Raw genomic sequence first — 18,525 nt, 5'->3', positions numbered from 1 at the left:
ATGTAATGTCATTTTTTAATCTTGATAAATATACACCGCTCATCTTTTAGTATTCTAGAGTTAAATAGATCAAATACAAACAGCAGATCTAACTTTAGCAATATTTTTCTGTTGCTATGGTGTAATAATAACAACCAGTTGTGTGGACACAAAAAGGTACAGCCAGTATCCTAGCTGCTAGAAGAATTAGCTCATGCAGAAATTTCTAGTTTGCTGAGGAGTAAATCAGAAATAACTTGTACTTTATTTGAAGTGCAAAGATGGACAAAGTTCACATCAGATGTTGAGGAACCAGGAAAATCTGATAATAATTGGACAAGTGAAACACATCATTCATGGATAAGACAAGAGACGCTGGGATTGATGGAATACTACTACAAGAGAAGACCTAATAAGGGGGAATAAATGAAAGGAATGTAAAAGTATGGATGGACAGAAGCAGAGGTGGTATTCAGCCAGTTTGGACCAGTTCACCTGAAGCGGTAGTGTAAATCACAGATGACCTGTCCCCGCCCACTCACCCCTGCTCTATGCTGTCCTATTTAGGCACATTTTTGAGGATGGGCACATGCATGGAAGGTGTGCAGGTGAGCAAAGTGCATATGCAGAAGGCCATGCGTATGTGCAGAAGGCTGGGTGCATGCATCTGTGAAGTGAGCAGTCGTGGGTGCGGCAAACTGGTGGTAACAAAATGTGAAACCCTCCACTGGACAGAAGATCTGCAATTTCAATAACTGAGAAACAGCTTGTAACTCAACACTTAACGTAATTAAAGGGAAGTTCAAATAGACCAATTACACATTATAGTCCATAGTGAAGAAGACTCAAAAAAACAACTAGCTGTGCAATCAACCCTTGAAGCTGGAATGTAATTAATATCTTCTCTATTACAGAGCAGAATAAGCTGTTATGAGGCATAAGACCATGGATAAACTAGATACAATCAATTCTCAAGACTGGATACCAAGGCTCAGTAGAGAAGTACTATCAAATAGTATCCTAGACAAATCCAATAGAGTCCTTGCAGAATTGTTTAGTAATCTGTATTCTCCTTATTTTTTAAAAGAAAGAGCAAAAAGTATACCCAGAATTGCAAGGACCTATCCTATTTACAAAATATAAAGCATATAGTTATGTTGTTACGACTTGGGTTACAGAATTTATGATATTGACTAATCACTGTTGTATGAAGTGTTACATATATTAAGCATACTACAACACAGTTTTCTCTGTTTATCACAGATTTACTTATATCAGTTTCCAAAGATTTGGGTTAAACTTTTTTAATAACCTAAAGAAAAATTAATCCACTATGCAAGCTAATTGGAGAACTGGAATAAAGCATCAAATAACCTGAGCCTTGGAAAGGATTATATATAGCATTAGCTACAGGGAATTTTAATGTAAACATAACTTCAAGTTGACTTCTGGTTGTTAAATGGATAAATTCAGCCAGTTTCCTTAAGAACAATATGGAAATTGAGGATACAGAAGGCAGAATGGGTTTGTTTAGAAATGTCCAGTACTGAGATCCAAAGAGTTCAGTAGATACAGCCTGGGCAACTCTTTGTATCTGCCAATTGCTCCTTTAAAAAGAAAAGAGTCTTCTATATTTTTACAATCTAATGAGGGCTGAGGAAAATATGTGTTTGAGGTAAGGAAGCAGCAACAATTTAATATGTTAATAGGAAATAAACACTGTGATTACAGTGGGAGTCATCACTGTATATAGGCAACAGGCAGCTTGGTATATTGGTTAAGATGCAGAACTAAAAGCCACAAGACTGTGAGCTCTAATTCTCCCTTAGGAATAAAAGCCAGCTGCATGACTTTGTACCAGTCACTCCCAGGGTTGCAGTGAAAATAGGAAGTAGGAACATTATATATGGTATTTTGCGCACACACACACACACACACACACACACACACACACACACACACACACTGTTATACAGTGTGTACCATTCCATTATATGTACCATTATACGTATATGATACTTTCAGTTGTAAAAAACAAAGGTGGGATATAAAGAGGAGGAGAATGAGGAGGAGGAGGTAGGAAGGAGAAGAAGAAACATTTATGCTTCTTTTTGTAGAAAAAAATATCCCCCCTAAATATAAATATGTGCTAAATGAATATTAGCCAAAAGCAAAAGGACAGCAACTTAATAAACCTAGGAAAAGGCTCAGCCCTTCTAGGAACTGTCAAGAAGCTCTTTCTTCATTGCCTGAACACTGATGTTCCTTTCTGGAATTAGATCCAAATTTCTGCACTAAAAAACAAAATTTTTACTAACCTGAATAAGCATCCAACTGAACTGACAAAGGTAGAGATAATGGGTAACTGAACCCAAAGCAGAGCAACTTTCTTCAGAGAGCTGTTGACTTGTGTAAGCTGAAGCCAGAAATGATATCTAGAAGAGAATTATAGTGACATTAGTTTAAATATATATTCACAACGATAAGAAAGATATCAGATTCACAATTCATAATATTCTATGTATTAATCAAGCACCCCACCGTACTATTTTGAATATGCATATACCACACTTTAAACTTTTTTCTTGAACTAAATATTTTTATGCACTTTGGCCTGAATGATTTATGCAAATACATGACTGCTAGATTATCCATGTTCAGTAACTCTCAGATATATACTCTGTTAAAGTAAAGCTACCAAGGATCTTTACAGGATCTATTAAGTGAAACATTTCAAAAAACAATGTGTTACTCAATAGAACCTTGAATCAGGGTTTCTTAGGCTGTGATCCTCTGAGGGTCTGTCAGCCCATCTGTGGATTTTTTTTAGGCTCGCAGACATAAGCATTTGTCCAGGAAGAGAAGTACCAAGGTCTGACAAGGCTTCAGCTCTGCTTAATCTGCTCATGCCACCTCCAGCTCCCAGCTCCAACATCTGGTGCATGCTCACCCATGCTGAGCCTTGTTTCCAAGCTTTCTCTCCAGGAGGGTTTGAGGTCCTTGTGAGAGGTGGCAAGCAGTTGAGCCAGGACCATGAGAATGAAGGCAGGCAAGGAGAAACCCGCTCTTCCCTCCCTCCATCTCCACCATGCCTTGCAAAAGGAGTCACTAGAAGATGGGAAAGAAAGGCATCTGGAGGAGTAACCAGTGGGCTGTTGAGTACTGTTTTCTGGTGGCTCTGATTGTCTTTCTATTTGTATCAACTGAAGCCACTGTCACTGTCAGGGGGGCGACCATCAGAATGTTGGATCCAGGTCATCTCTTTTTTTGTTTCAGTTGAGACTTCAAACACTTGCTAAGCAAACAATTGTAAGTCAAGGATTACCTGTGCTGTGTCTGAAGAACCAACGCAATGCACAGAAAAAATGTTCCAACCCACTTACATTCTGCTTTCCTTCATATGTAATAGATTACTTAGCACCCCCCTCCCCTTTTGACAAGGGTATCTATATCCTCTGTCTGTTTTAACATCAGATTTTCTAACAGGTTGCCGTCTAGTGACTGTGAAAGCTAATGGTCATGTTTGTGGCCAAAGAGACCGAAGGACACAGCTGCAACATCCCTGATGTAATTTCCATCAAAGGTTCAGAGATGGGAACAGAAATGCTATGTATCCAATAGCAAAATGCTTCAAAGTATGATCAGAGACATATTTAATGCAAAAAACATTTCAAAGTTCATACTGTAGGAAGCCTTCCCTCCTCAGATTAAGATATTTTTTATTCTTAATGTTAAAAAGAGGCAGGATAGAATATTCCCCTAAAGGAGAAACGGAGAAAAATCTTAACAAAGATTTTGCCATAGGAAAACAGCCTCAAGCAGAAGCTTGAAGAGGCTGGTCTTTGGGAATGGAGATATAATGGGGCCAATCCATTCATAAGCAAAGACACTCCATATAAGCAACACAATAGGCAAGGGACCAAAGTTGACAAGATTAGCTCAGACGAACACCTAGGATTTGCACTTCACCTTTTGCCTGTAGAGCCAGCCATGACCTCTACATGACCCCATAGGAATCTGGCAACAACCATTAAAATATTGAAGGACATATTCTTGCACAGGAACAGGCATCTCAACCACAAAGTTCCAAAGAATGTATAAAAGCCCATCTACTCTCAATCCCATTTTATCAGCCACCCCAGAAACATGCCACAGTCACTAGTATTTGGCTTCAACATAGAGACTCCCTGCCTCCATTTTATTTCAAGCATCTTTCTCCTGGCTTGGAACCAGACCCGATTTTATTTCCAACAATACTACTATGGAAAAGGTATTTTCCCTCCTTTTTGGGTTGAATTAAAAATACAAATGGAAGAAAAAGTTGAAATCCTAAATCCTAAGGAGCATTTTGAGGCCTTGAAGTTAATAACCCAAATCTGGGAATTTAAAATTGTAACCTTACTCCTATCTAAAATAGTAATTAGATTCTGTTAATCTGGAATACTATCTCCTGCTATAAATTATTCCTTTCCTCTAGGCATTAAAGTGAATTTGTCTAGTTATGTAAAACAGAGTAAAAGCTGTTCCATCTACTTTCCTTGTGATAAAATTCATTATAGAATCTTCTTGCCAGTCTAAATTTCTACCAAATATGCAGCGCTTATTTATACAATGGAAGATAGAAATGTCGTCCATATTGGATCTCAAATATCTCTTCTGATTGGTCCATATTGGATCTCAAATATCTCTTATGATTGGCAGCAGATCCCTAAATTCCCATTAAAGACATTCTCAGCTTCCACTAGATGGGTTTCTTGAATAGAGACAATGAGGTATTCTTTTATTTCCCATCTTGTATTTTGTACTTGTCACTGTAAAATGTTCTGAAGTTTTTGGAGATAGTAGGAAATTAAAATAAGTGAATAACTAAATTAGTTAAGGAGCCACTACTGGTGAATTTAGACACTTTCAGACACTGCAGATCTCTCTGCATTGCTTTCATTTCATTTTTATTATTTAGAGTTAAAATAAAGACAGAAATACCAGCATGTCCAGACCATACTGTGATTAATGTTGGGTTTGGAACATGGAGCATATGAATTTCTACTGTACTTCATGAATTTGGCTTATTAAAATAGTCTCCTTAATGCTTCTGTTTCCGTTAACAATGGCTTGAAATATAGCAGCAGTATCACTAACTTGTGTCACTCTTTAATAATAAAAAATACATTATTAAAATGTATTTTGACCAAACCTCATTTTAATCATTGCTGTTTCTTACCAAAAACATATAACAAACATAATACCAGTTGATAAAAATCTGGATAATGAATGTGGCAATAGCTGGAAAAAGCAGAAGAGAAGAGAAAGAACTGGCGAAGATAATAAAATACAAATACCTACAAATAGAAATAGAATGACTGTGGCAGAAGCAGGCAATATAGAATTAATAGTAGTAGGGGTCTTGGGTGCAATTCCAAAACAACTGGAGCACCACTTGACTACCATTGTCATTGACAAATTCACCATCGGTCAATTGCCAAAGGTGGTTTTACTCAGAATGGCTTCCATCCTGGGACGATATCTGTAACACTATCAAACATCCGGATCTGCCTATCTCAGGTCCTTGGAAAAGATTTGATAGGTAGACAAAAATATCAAATCCAATCTGAACATCTGGCTGACTGTATGACAAACCATAATAATAATAATACTTATTTTGTTCCAGAACTATGTATAATAATGATTTCAAATTCTTTTAAGATATTTTCTTAGTTTAATGACCTAAATAATTTTTCAAGAACAGTTTGTATGGTTCACAACTATTAAAAACTTTTGTTCTGTGATCAAACACATTATTAGTGCTAAGAAGTGCTTCATTTTTTTCACATATAAAAACACAGGCTAAAATTGCTCCCCAAATAGAAAAGGATTTGATTCTGATTTGTATATCTCAGCCATAAAAGGAGTTGCTCTAGCCAGAATTTTAACCTACCCTGTCAGTCAATTGTTCATAGTCCTCAGAAACAAAAGTGGAAAAATATTTCTGCACCTTAAAGAACTATTTTTTCCATAGAAGTTTAAGGAAGGATTAATTAACCTGATACCATACATTGCCACAAAAGGAAGTGTATTTCTTCTTTGCCAACAGAACATGACGTGCAGACAAACAAATAAAAACAAAAAATTGGAAAGACTAGTTTTTCTGCAATTTTAGAACTGAGGGGGGAAATGCTATGCTTTAATCCACTATCCAGAAAGTATAGGCTGCTGGGCTGTAGATGAATTGAGCATAGGGCCTTATTGTTCCAGTAATTCAGCTGGCAGCCCTGGAGGCCATCTTTTTCTTTGGATCTTCAGAGCTGCCATACTTGGTGGATGGGCATGCTATGGGAACTGGGAGAGGGGTTGGATGGCGACGGGGTCAGATGTACAGCCATAACAACATTCTTTCACTGGGAGTCAAGGACGTTCAGCCTGCACCTGCAAAGGCATGACTGGGAAACAACTCCAGTTAGGATGCTGACCTGATTGGACCTCGTGATGGACATGTATGGGTACAGGGGAAAGGACTTTGACTTTCCTTTGGGTGGGGAAAACCTGAGAGACTTCAGATTCGGGTTTTCCCAGATTTGCCAATATGACATCTCTAATAAAAGGGAACTTTGAGGAAATGCCTGACTCTGTTGGGGGTGTTACTTGGAACAATGACACTGGCTTACAAATCATCTGGCTGTAAATTGATATATAAACCCTCAGAATAAAATGAACAGGAAATCCAAACCTTTCGGTGCATATGTAATTTATCTATTCATACATGATAATATAGGATTTCCATACTACCAATTTATATGGTCATCTAGCCATTACTATGATGATAAACCTATTTCATTAATAAAGGTAGGCGTGTCAGGATATGGATAACTGTGTTTATTCCATCATGTTGTCTTATTGGAAGTCAAGTTAATTAACATACATAGACATAGACAGACATTAAATACCCCGATTTAAACTATGATTTGAAAGTAATTTTCCTTTAGTCAATATCCCTTAGGTCAGGGGTATCAAACTCACGCCATCACATTGTTGTCACATGACATATGACAACATTTTGCCCATTTGCTAAACTGGGGTGAGTGAGGCCAGCACCTGACACATCCGGGCTGTGGGCCACGAGTTTGATGCCTCTGCTTTAGGTCATACAATGAATTAGAAGTGGGGAAATACTAATTATATTATCAGAATCAAACAAGATTTTCTCAGCGCAAATGGTCTGCTAACCATCAAAATAACTTTCACATCTTTTTTTAAAAAATGTGCTTTAACAGTTTGCAGAAATCAAAGAATATAACTTCCAATTAGATAAGGATATTAATGTTTGGGCCTATAAATGTACAATACATACGTTGCAAAGTTAAACATATGATTTTGAAATACGTGAACTGAACAATTTGGGAAGGTTTGATGTGTAAATATATTTATTTTCATGGGTATGAGGAAAATAATACCTTCTCTGAGAAAACTAACATTCGAAATAGGCTTTCCTACAACATATTCTAAAAAATAAGAAAAAGTAGAAGGGGAAAAAACCCAATGAAATAGCAATTATAGGAATATTTCTTAGCAAACCAACATAATCTTCCAAGACTTAAATACTATAGTCATGAAAGAGTTGGATAATTTTTAAGATTTAAATAGAAATATTTATTATATAAAAAATGTTAACGCACTTGCAGCGGATTTTCAGTTTTGACTTAGCTCTAGACATGGAAGTAATCTTATTTTTATTAACATTAACATTTCAAAAAGCATAGTTAATATTGATATAAACTTTTTCCTTAACTTTAAAAGTTTAATTCACTTAAATCATCATAGTGTTGAAATTCTCACCTAAATCATCATAGTGTTAAAAAAACTCTAGTTAATTCTGTACAAATATTTCTATACCCATAATATATTATATTATAGGTACATCTTACGTCTTACAATGCAATAAAAGTATCTAAAAAAAAACCACTAATGAGCTTGATCATTTTTACTACTTGTTTAGAAACTGTAAAAATAATGGTATTTTGCCCAGGCTTATATACTTGTTTCATAACTTAAAAATAGTAGGAGCAGCAGGGACAATGTATGTGTCTTCTATAACTCTTGACATTTACCAGTTTCTTAAAAGAACAGTTGTTTAGACAGTGTGTTAGCATGGTTTGTCCTTTCTGTACTTTGTTGGCAATAAAGATGTTTTTGCAGTTAGATGTGAAGGACTGAACACATTGTTTATACTTACCGACAATTTGGCAGTAAACAACAATTAAGATGAATAACACAAAGCCAAAGTTAGAATTTAAAATCTGCTGTTCTCCTTTAAAAATGCTGACAAAGAGTAACAAGATAGTCAAGTAAGTCTATGTAATGCATGCTTTCTTTCTTTAAGATACTTGATTCAAATTTCAAGAAGTCAAGAAGGAACATGAAAAATGTAGTGCCAGGCACAATGGTGTTTCTACGGGCAAAAGAGCAGACAGGGAAAGTACAATGAGTCACAGTGACTCAATAGATTCTGCTTTTAGGAGTATGAAACAGAATGAAAATAACTTGTAGCTAAACATGTATGATTGCTAATAGGATGCTTTTGATTTAACTGGATTAAAGATGTATCCATCTTCAGAGACCAAGATTTCAGGAAATAACTATCAAAAAATAGATAGGTTCTCTTCTATATGTTTCTCTACAAAAATCATTTTACGAAGCTCTGGAGAGCTTATATACTGGTAAACGTAATTTGGATTACACACAATGACTACAATCTTAAATGTTTCATTCTAATAATTCACTTTTAAATAAGAGGACTGTCACAGAGAATATGGTAATGAAAACAGATTATTTTCATTTCATTTTTTTGGACAAATGTCTCAAATTCTGCTTTGAACACCTGTAGAAGAGACACATTAAATTTTGAAGGATTTACTTATGAGTATATATGTAGCATTTATACTGTACGTCATGGGTATTCGTGGCTTGGAAATTCTCTTTGGGGTCCTTGGTGCTCTCTCAGCTTGTGTGTTTTCCTGCAAACATTTCATTACCAAACTAGGTAACATCATCAGTGCACCAAGCTCTGAGAGTGCCAAGAACCCCACAGTCCAGTCCTGAGCTACAAATATTCTATCACTAAATTCCCTTATATTGGCTGAAAAGGAATCTAATAAAGACATTCACACTCTCTCCAAAACCACTAGATACAGTATAAGAATTAATATAAAATTATTATTATTCTACTTCATCCAATGAATCTAAAACATTACTTCATAAAACATTATACACCTATAATCTAGCAGACTTAATCTTTGATGTCAATTTTTAAAAATCCATAAAATAATAAAAAATATCTTAAACAGCCTTATGATGACAGGAATTTGTACTACTTTTTATAACATTGCAGATTTAGATTAGATTACAAACTACATCTGATCTATTCCACAAATTGTCTATCTTTGATTTAGCCAAATTAAACGACTTAAGGTTTAAACATGATTAATTATCAAGTAAGCAATCAATTATAATGGATTCAAATGCTTCCACAGACAAAATCAGACCCTAATATCTGGAATCCTCCAGATGTGCCAAGACTTCTGAAACGTTCTACATTCCCAACTTTTCCACAGTTGATGAACAATCTGGGATTTTTATTTCTATTTCTTACTGTATCTATAAATGGAGGGACAGGAAAGTTACCTAAGACTTATTTTTCAAAGTTCTGATAGAACTGGACTTGGAAAACAATTACGTTGCCCCATAGTTGTGCATTCTGTAACTAAACTTGCATACATCCTTTAATACCCTGATAAGAGTTTGCCCTTCATCAATTTGTTTGCCTTCTTCTAAAAACACTCCAATTATCACTTCCCTTTTTGAGCTATGGGGCCCAGCACTGGATACAACACTCTAAATGGATTTTGGTGAGGCCTGAAAATAGTGAAACAATTACCTCTAATCAACTCTATGTCCTGTTAATGCACCCCAAAATAGCTGTTGTCTTTTGGGTGGCTACAATGTAATTATGGTTAATGTCGTTGAAAAATTCTCAGATCCCTTTCATTTTCTTTCCTTCACCAAATCTTTCTTCCACCTACATCATACTACTTACATTACAGATTGCAACCAGATTCTAAGTATACTCTTATTGAAATCATATTTCAGAAATCAGATCAGCATTCAAAGTATATTTTTTTTCAATTCATATATCAGATTTATAAAATTAATTATCTACATCAATAGTTTAGGAGCCATTTGACTTTGGCCACATAAAAACAATTTTCTAAACAGAGGTTAATGTTAGACTTGCAGCATTATTGTTTAATCAATAAGAATCCATACAGGATTGCATCAATTCTTAAGTAAATTGAAAATAGACTTTGTCCCTGAATGATCAAATGAACACAAAATGATGTACAAGATGAGAGCTTAATAACAAGCCAGTAAGATTTTCAATCACAATAACAATGAAGCAACTATATTTAACATGCAGTTTTCTCATGGTTTATGTGTACTTGATGCTGAACTGCTAGAGGCATTGTGATGAATTGTGTGAGGCTTGTTTTTTATGTTGCTTACTAGTCAGCATGAGAAGAGCTTTTAGGATTTTAACACACCAAGAGGAGGTTTACCTTTTTTTCTTCCAAAAGTAATTATTTACCTCAAGCTGCGGGTAACCTTAAGCAAAAAGCTAACATTGATACCAAATCTGTCCACCCACATACCTCCTATTAAATGACTGCTAATGGAACAGTCCTATGTGTAATTCATGTGAAGGAACAACAGTAAAATCAATGGAGTTGAACTACAGGATAGTATTCTTAATATGATTTGACCATATATGGACAAAGAGATATGCTTAATGTAACTGGGGAATATAACAGTTATTATTTATTCCAACTGAGTAGTTTGTATTGCTATTTGCAAATTGGAAGTACCATATTGATACACAAAAACTTTGAAAGGGGTTTTTATTTTTATGCCAGTTACGAAGAATTGCATAGCCTCGAGAAGGTGTAAGCCTCATTTGCTTGGACATGCTGCTTATTTTATCTAGTGGTTTTAAGAAAACAACAGCTCCAGTGAAAGCCAAGAACATTGGCAAAGGCTTGGGACAATCATTTTCATTATGCCATTTACCTCTTTACTAATAACTTACCGAAGAGATTTCCTATAATATAAAATTGGGAGAAGGGCAGGTAATATAATAATGCAGGCTATCTAGTGCTTTTGAAGGTCACATATGATAGTTTCATATAATTCCCATTTTGTTTTTTGTCATCAGGATTATGGCAATTGAAATATTTCTTAGCAGCTCCGTAGTAAATGTCCACATAAACAGAATGTGTGTGTTGTTTTTCGTGGGCCCATATGAAACATTCAATAACCATTGTTTTCTATTTTTAATTATTATTGTAAATACTCCCTAGGTGGGAGGTAGTCATTAGTATGAGCTACCAGTTTGTCAATTTATAGAAGTTTAAGCAAAAGTAAGCATTTTAGCAGACTTTCCCTCCTTTTAAGAGTGTGCACTTGACAAACTAGAACCAACAAAAAGAAGATATGCTTACTGCTCCTTGCTGGATTTTTTTGCTTTATTTTATTTTACTATAAACCAAACCAAACCAAAATGCTTCTCCTGATGGTTACAGCAATATTAAAATCACCACAGCAAAAGAAACAAAGAAACAAAACATTTCTGTATATTATCAAGCTCTGTGAATTACCATTTAGCTTTGAAAATTCAACATTAACAAGGCACAACAGCATTCAGAAAAGCCTGAACAAGCCAACTAACGCATATCGGTATTTGAAAAATCTCTGTAAGCCACAAGAGCTAAAACTGAACAACCAATCAATCCAACATGAAATTTGAAAACATTCAAAACCATGATTTGTGGTTTGGTTGGCTGGCTGGTTTCAAGTCTGAAAACGACCGCTGACTTACCTGAACGGTCCTCCTATGTGTGCTGCGAGGGGAATCCAAGCATGGGTTAACTTTGTCCATTAGCCTAGAGACTGAGTTATGCAAATTGGTGACCACGCCTCCTCTGACTGGATGGGTCAGTTTTGTACGAAGTCAGCCGTTTAATGATGTATAACAAGAACAATAACAATGACGGCCGTAGCCCAAACAGTATACAAACATGTCATAAACCAAAGTCACAAACTAGGTAAAGTCAGTCTTAGTCAAGTCACAAGTCAATGAAGAGTCAGTCAATGTAAAAAGTCACGACAACCCTGGCCAGCCGAAGCTGCGGGCGGGTTTGGATTCCCCTCGCAGCACACATAGAAGGACCGTTCAGGTAAGTCAACGGTCGTTCTCCTGTGTGCTGCTTGGGGAATCCAAGCATGGGACATGGCAAAGCAATTAAGATCCAGGGCGGGACTAGGTTGGCCAGGGTCCCCTGCGGGGGGGAGCACCTGTTGCAACACACGCCGCCCAAAGGAAGCCTCAGCCGAGGCATACACGTCAACCTTGTAATGTCTGATGAACGGCGATGGCGAAGACCAGGTAGCTGCTCTACAGATTTCTTCCACTGAAGCTTGCGTGGCCCAGGCCGCCGTGGTGGCCGCACTCCTGGTAGAGTGAGGAGTGATGCGCCTGGGTACCTGTCGAGATTGGGAGTCATAAGCAAGAGCGATGCACGACTTCAACCCTCGACCTATCGTATGGGAAGAAACCTTCTGCCCCATGGATGATGGCTGAAAAGACACAAAAAGCGCTTCCGACCGCCTGAAAGACGCTGTGCGTTTCACATAGCTAAGAAGAACCCTGCGCACATCCAGGTGATGCCACTGGCGCTCCTGTGGATGACAAGGGTTGGGGCAAAAGTCCGGGAGGACGAGTTCCTGAGCCCTGTAGAACAACGTGTTGACTTTTGGTAGAAAGGCCGGGTCCAAACGAAGAACGACTCTGTTGGAATATACAGAGGTCCGCCCGAACTGACAATGCCGCCAATTCGGAAACCCGCCTGGCTGATGTAATAGCCACCAAGAACACGGTCTTAAGAGACAGTAGTCGAAGACTGATGGAAGTAATAGGTTCGAATGGAGAGTCCATAAGCGCCCTGAGTACTAATGTCAAATCCCATGTAGGGTAGTGGTGCACGGTCGGAGGCCGGATGTTGGCCGCCCCCTTCAGGAAAGCCTTGACTTGCAAATGCTGAGACAAGGAACATTCCTGACCTCCCCCAATCACCATGGCAAGGGCCGTGACCTGCCTGCGAAGCGTATTGGGTGCCAAACCTTTGTTAAGTCCAGATTGCAGAAAGTCCAATACTTGGGGCACCGAATCTTGGAGAGGGTCTGCTCCAGTCCGGCGGCACCACCTGCAGAAGGCCTGCCAGGTAGCCTTGTAAATTCGAGTGGTGGACGGCTAATTGTGCCACACGGCTAATTGTAGCAACTGGGGGTTCGGATGTATGAGCCGGATCTGATCATCCGGAATCCTCCATGGGCGTGAGATCGACAGGTGCACCAGGTCAGCATACAAGTTCGCCGGGACCACATCGGAGCCACCAAGAGAACCTCCGCTCGTTCCGACAGTATCTTCTGGATGACTGCCGGAATCACTGGTAGAGGCGGGAAGGCGTAGAGAAGGCCGGCCGGCCACGGGCTACACAAGGCATCCACTCCTTCCGCCCCGGGAGTCACGTACCTGGAGTAGAACCGTGGCAGTTGCGCATTGTGGGGCTGCGCGAACAAGTCCACTGCTGGATGGCCGAACCGGTGGGAGAGCTGCTGGAAGAGGTGGGGGTGGAGCTGCCACTCCACATGATCCACTGTGGCTCTGCTCAGCCAATCCGCCTGGACGTTGGAGTCGCCCGAAATGTGTTCCGCCCAAAGGGACAACAGTCTGGATTCCGCCCAGTGATGCAATTTCTCTGCCTCCAGCATGAGGGCCCTGGAATGCGTGCCCCCTTGGCGGTTGACATGTGCCTTGGAGGCCACATTGTCGGTCAAGATCAGAATGTGTTTGTGAGTTACAATATCCTGGAATTCCCGCAGTGCCAGACGGATGGCCCGTAACTCTAGCCAATTGATGCTGTTGGACAGCTCCCGGTCCGACCAACGACCCTGCGCCACCCGATCCAGGGCATGGCCGCCCCATCCGAATAGGCTGGCATCCGTCGTAACCTGGATGCGGTCCGGCTCCTTGAACGGGCACCCCTTGAGGATCTTGGAAGACGCCCACCACTGAAGTGATCTGAGGGGCTTGGGCGGTGAATGGGCACATGGAGGTATGCCTCCTTGAGTTGTGAATAGCAGTAGACTTAGCAGTAGACTTATATACCGCTTCATAGGCCTTTCAGGCCTCTCTAAGCGGTTTACAGAGAGTCAGCATATTGCCCCCAACAATCTGGGTCCTCATTTTACCCACCTCGGAAGGATGGAAGGCTGAGTCAACCCTGAGCCGGTGAGATTTGAACCGCTGACCTGCTGATCTAGCAGTAGCCTGCAGTGCTGCATTTAACCACTGCGCCACCTTGGCTCTTATGACTGGTGTGGGACCTCTGATAGGGAAGTAGGAACCATTGGAGTGGTCTTGCGTGAAACCTGGCCCAGGGAACGATGTTGATGCAAGAAATCATCTTCCCTAACAGCTGAGAGAGTAGAGCCAGGGGCACAAGCCGCAAGGCTGACACCTGAGATGCCAGCCATTGGATGCTCTGTTGCCTCTCCAGGGACAGGAAAACTTCGCAGGTGACGGAGTTGATGACGGTCCCTAAGTGAAGCAGCGATGTAGTTGGCTGCAGATGGCTCTTGGGAAGATTCAGCATGAACCCGTGCCTCCGCAGGGAGTCCATTGTTACTTGAAGATCCCATAGGGCCTTTTCCCGGGATAGCGACAGGACCAAGATGTCGTCTAAACAACAATTCACTCTCACCGGAACCGAGCGAAGTGAGGCCACCACCACCACCGCAATGAGCTTGGTAAAGGTGCGGGGGGCCGATGAAAGACTGAAAGGCAAGGCCCGGTATTGGAAACGACGGCCCGCAAAATGGAAGCGCAGAAACCACCGATGTGCCGGGTGAATGGGCACTGATGTCATCATGTCACCTTGGCGGATGGATGCCAGGATGTTCTTTAAGGACTGCATCTTGAACTTCTGATACTTGATGTACCAATTGAGTCTTTTCAGATCTAGAATGGCCCACCATCCTCCTGAGTTTTTGGGCACCAGAAATAGAATGGAGTAAAACCCTAGGCCTTCCTGCCCTTTGGGAACCTGTTCTATTGCATTGATGGAGATGAGATGATGTATTTTGGCTTCCATGAGGCACCGCTTTACTGAGCAGCTGGGTACGGGGCACCTGATGAACCGTCTTGGGGGATGGAGAGAAATTCTAGGGTGAGGCCCAGCCTTACCACCTGAAGGGCCCAGGGGTCGGACGTGGTTTCCGCCCACTGATGAGTGAAGGCCAGCAGACACCCGCCCACTGGCTCCTCCCCTTGGGAGTCACCGGTACCTCCAAAAGGACCGGTTCCCCGAGCCACGAAAGGATCTCCTGTTGTGGGATTGCGTCTGGTGCTGTTGGCGCCCCCTATCTCTGCCCCCCCCCCATGGTCCTGGCCGTGGTCCTATGACTGGTGAAAACCCCTGTTGTAATGGGGAACGAAGGGGGCCGCTGTGTATCCAGAGTAGCCTCCCCGAAAGGACTGGCGTCTGTTATATGGCTGCTGCCTTCTGGTATTGCGCCCCCCCAAGGAGGGGAGAACCTTGCGTTTGTCCCTGGTCTCTATGAGTATGGGGTCGAGAACAGATCCAAATAAGGCCCCGCCCTTGAAGGGCGTGGATGCCAGGCTCCATTAGACTTAATGTCGGCTTGCCAATGGCGGAGCCACAAGAGGCGATGAGACGCCACATTGGACACCACAGCACGAGAAGCAAACTTGGCAGCATTAAGCGTGGCATCCACTGAAAACTCTAAAGCAGCCATAATCTTAGTAACGTCCTGGTGAAGACGTACCTCATCAGGAGCCAGTCTCTCCTGCAACTGCTTAAGCCAGAGCACTGAAGTTCTATTAAAGAATGACACCGCAGTAGCAGCACATAAAGCCCAGGCTGCAGCCTGGTGGGTCTTCCGAATAACTGTCTCAGCCTTACGGTCTTCAGCCTTCAGACCCTCAGAGATTTCAGACAGAATCAGAGCAGTGGAAACTAGGGCTGCTACTGGCTGATCCACAGTTGGAAATTGTAAAATGCCTTCCAAGTCAGGGGTGGAAGTATATAGCTTCCTGTCCCCGTTGCTGGGCAGGGTAACCGCAGTTGGCTGGTCCCATTGCTTCTGAATGAGATCCATGAAAAGCTTTGGGGAAGGAATCCCTTCCTGCAATGAAACTGGTTCAGCAAAGAGGTGCTCAGTAGTGTCCAGGCCTACAGCAGAACTGTCTTTGGGAGCAACCCCTCCCATATGAGTAGTGGCCTTAGCTTTAAATAATGACTTGAACAGCATAGGCTTAAACAGACTAAAGGAATTGGGCTGATCAAAGATCAGGCCCTCATCATCAGAGAACTCCCTATCTATCAACTCCCCTTCCTCCACCAAGGTCGAATCCTCACTATAAGTAGAGGGAAGAGGTGAAGAGAGCCCTGCCTGCAGATCAGGAAGAGCCACTTGTGGGGCTGGGAGAGAGGGCCCACCCTGGGTGCTAACAACCACTGGGGCCTGATTCCTACGAAGCAGCTCAGCATCCATCCCCCTGGATATAGCTGCAGATATCATTTGGTAAAGGTCTGGGGATAGGCCCTGGTCATAGCCTTCCATAGGCCTTAGGCCTGCAGCAGTGGAAGTAAACGTTGCAGAAGGCCCAGCACGTGGCATAGAGTAGGCTGGAACAACCTGGGCCTCAGGCATTACTGTGGGGAGTTGGAGCCCCAACCCCCCCCCCCCGCCCCAGTTTCAGAGATAGCAGGTAAGGAACGATCAGGGGACCAGGCCTGGTGGCCTGCTGGCTGTGGAGCTGGCGAAATGCGCTGAGGTAATAGCGTGGGGGGGGGGAGAAACTCTACCCTCCCCAGAGGCTTTAGATGTTGCCTTAGATTTATCCTTCTTCTTGTGACCCTTATCCGGAGTCCCAGAGGTCTCCCTGGGCCTCTGACTGATGGCCCTAGAGGCGGCCCTGCCAGGCCTCGAACTAACCCCCGCTTGGGCAGCATTCTGATTATCAGTAGAGGACTCAACTGTACCTCCCAAAGAAGAATGATCAGCCATTGCAATGAATTGAGATGCGAAAAGACTCAAAAGGCACAAAGCACAGTGTTCACTGTAAGGCAAACGGACCGCGTGGTCAGCAAAGGCAGCAGGGAAACAACTTCTACCTAAGGCACACGGAGCCGAAGTGAGGGAAGTGGGAGGGCCGATGAGACAGCAACTGCGAGGGGAGGCAACGCCCGAGCTCAGCAGCGCCTGCGCGAAGAACGGCCCCAACATGGCGCCCGAAAATTGAGCGCCAAATTCAAATTGCAAGCAGCGAACCAACTGCCGTCCGAGACTCCCAGAGTGGGAAACAATGCAGCAGCCGCCGTGGCACTTTCCCAATGCGATCAGCGAGGACCGCAGAGGACAAACCGCGCTGCGAATGGTGGGTAACTCCCAGCGGCAAGAGAAAAGGCCGTGCTGCGAACGGCGGGCATCCCAAAGGCTCCTAAGGCAGCGGGGGCTCTTAAATTCCATCGTCGGCGCCAGCCGAAGCCTTGCGCTGCGAAATGAAGACCGAGCCCAAGCAGAATACAAAGTGCTCGCCGCCCAGACGCCTGCAAAGGCTCCAACCGCCTGCGGGTAAAACTTAGACCCAACGCCTCCAAACGCTAGTTAAATACCTGAGCGACAATAGCGAGCCCAGATGGACCTGGCAGGCAGCGAACTGCCGCCTTTCCCATCGGTAAGATTAATCCTCCACTAGGTCAATTGATCCTTGCAAGGAAATCCAGGATGAAGTATAAATTTGTCTCAGTAGTCTGGAGAAGAATTGGTATACGTCTCTTCTGGCTGGACTGAGTTAAAAAACTGACCCATCCAGTCAGAGGAGGTGTGGTCACCAATTTGCATAACTCAGTCTCTAGGCTAATGGACAAAGTTAACCCACGCTTGGATTCCCCAAGCAGCACACAGGAGAATATCTTTTCTACCTTAACTTAATAGCACTGGATTTAATACAATTGTATCTGTGTATGTCATAATTTTCTAAATCTTAAATCTATATATGTATTATGCATTAATATACATATCACTGTATGTATCATACAGATTTTGCAGCCTACTATATTAGTATATAATACTCTATATATTTGACTAAAAAACTTTTTTCTGCTATTTTGCAATCATGAAAACAAAGTTTGTTCAGGACTCAGGATCAAGATGCCTTAGATATATTACAGTTGTAGGCATTATCCAACTGAGATCCTATTTATACTTCTATCTTTGTGAAAACAATTTTATTTAAGAAAATGATATAAAATGTTATATACTTATAAGTAAAAAAGAATTATTGCTCCAGCAATATATTTTTCTAACATTCCAATGGATGCATCCAAAAATATTGGTTTTCTAGTGTAAAAATAC

General features: G+C 41.5%; 1 protein-coding gene across 1 annotated transcript in view; it reads right to left on the bottom strand.

Moving 5' to 3' along the window:
* The window catches only part of ADGRV1 (adhesion G protein-coupled receptor V1), a 232,189-nt gene that overhangs the window by 58,146 nt on the left and 155,518 nt on the right, over positions 1–18,525 (bottom strand). Inside the window, exon 83 of the mRNA XM_087715712.1 lies at positions 2,298–2,414. Within this exon, the coding sequence (XP_087571838.1) occupies positions 2,298–2,414 (117 nt within the window). The remainder of the gene's footprint in view (positions 1–2,297; positions 2,415–18,525) is intronic.

This window comes from Thamnophis sirtalis, unplaced genomic scaffold (genome assembly GCF_051295495.1).
Source record: "Thamnophis sirtalis isolate CommonGarterSnake01/CBP01778 unplaced genomic scaffold, rThaSir2_p1.2 scaffold_5, whole genome shotgun sequence".
NCBI lineage: Eukaryota > Metazoa > Chordata > Lepidosauria > Squamata > Natricidae > Thamnophis > Thamnophis sirtalis.
The sequence above is the reverse complement of the archived record's forward strand: the minus strand, read 5'-3'. Positions and strand labels throughout refer to the sequence as shown.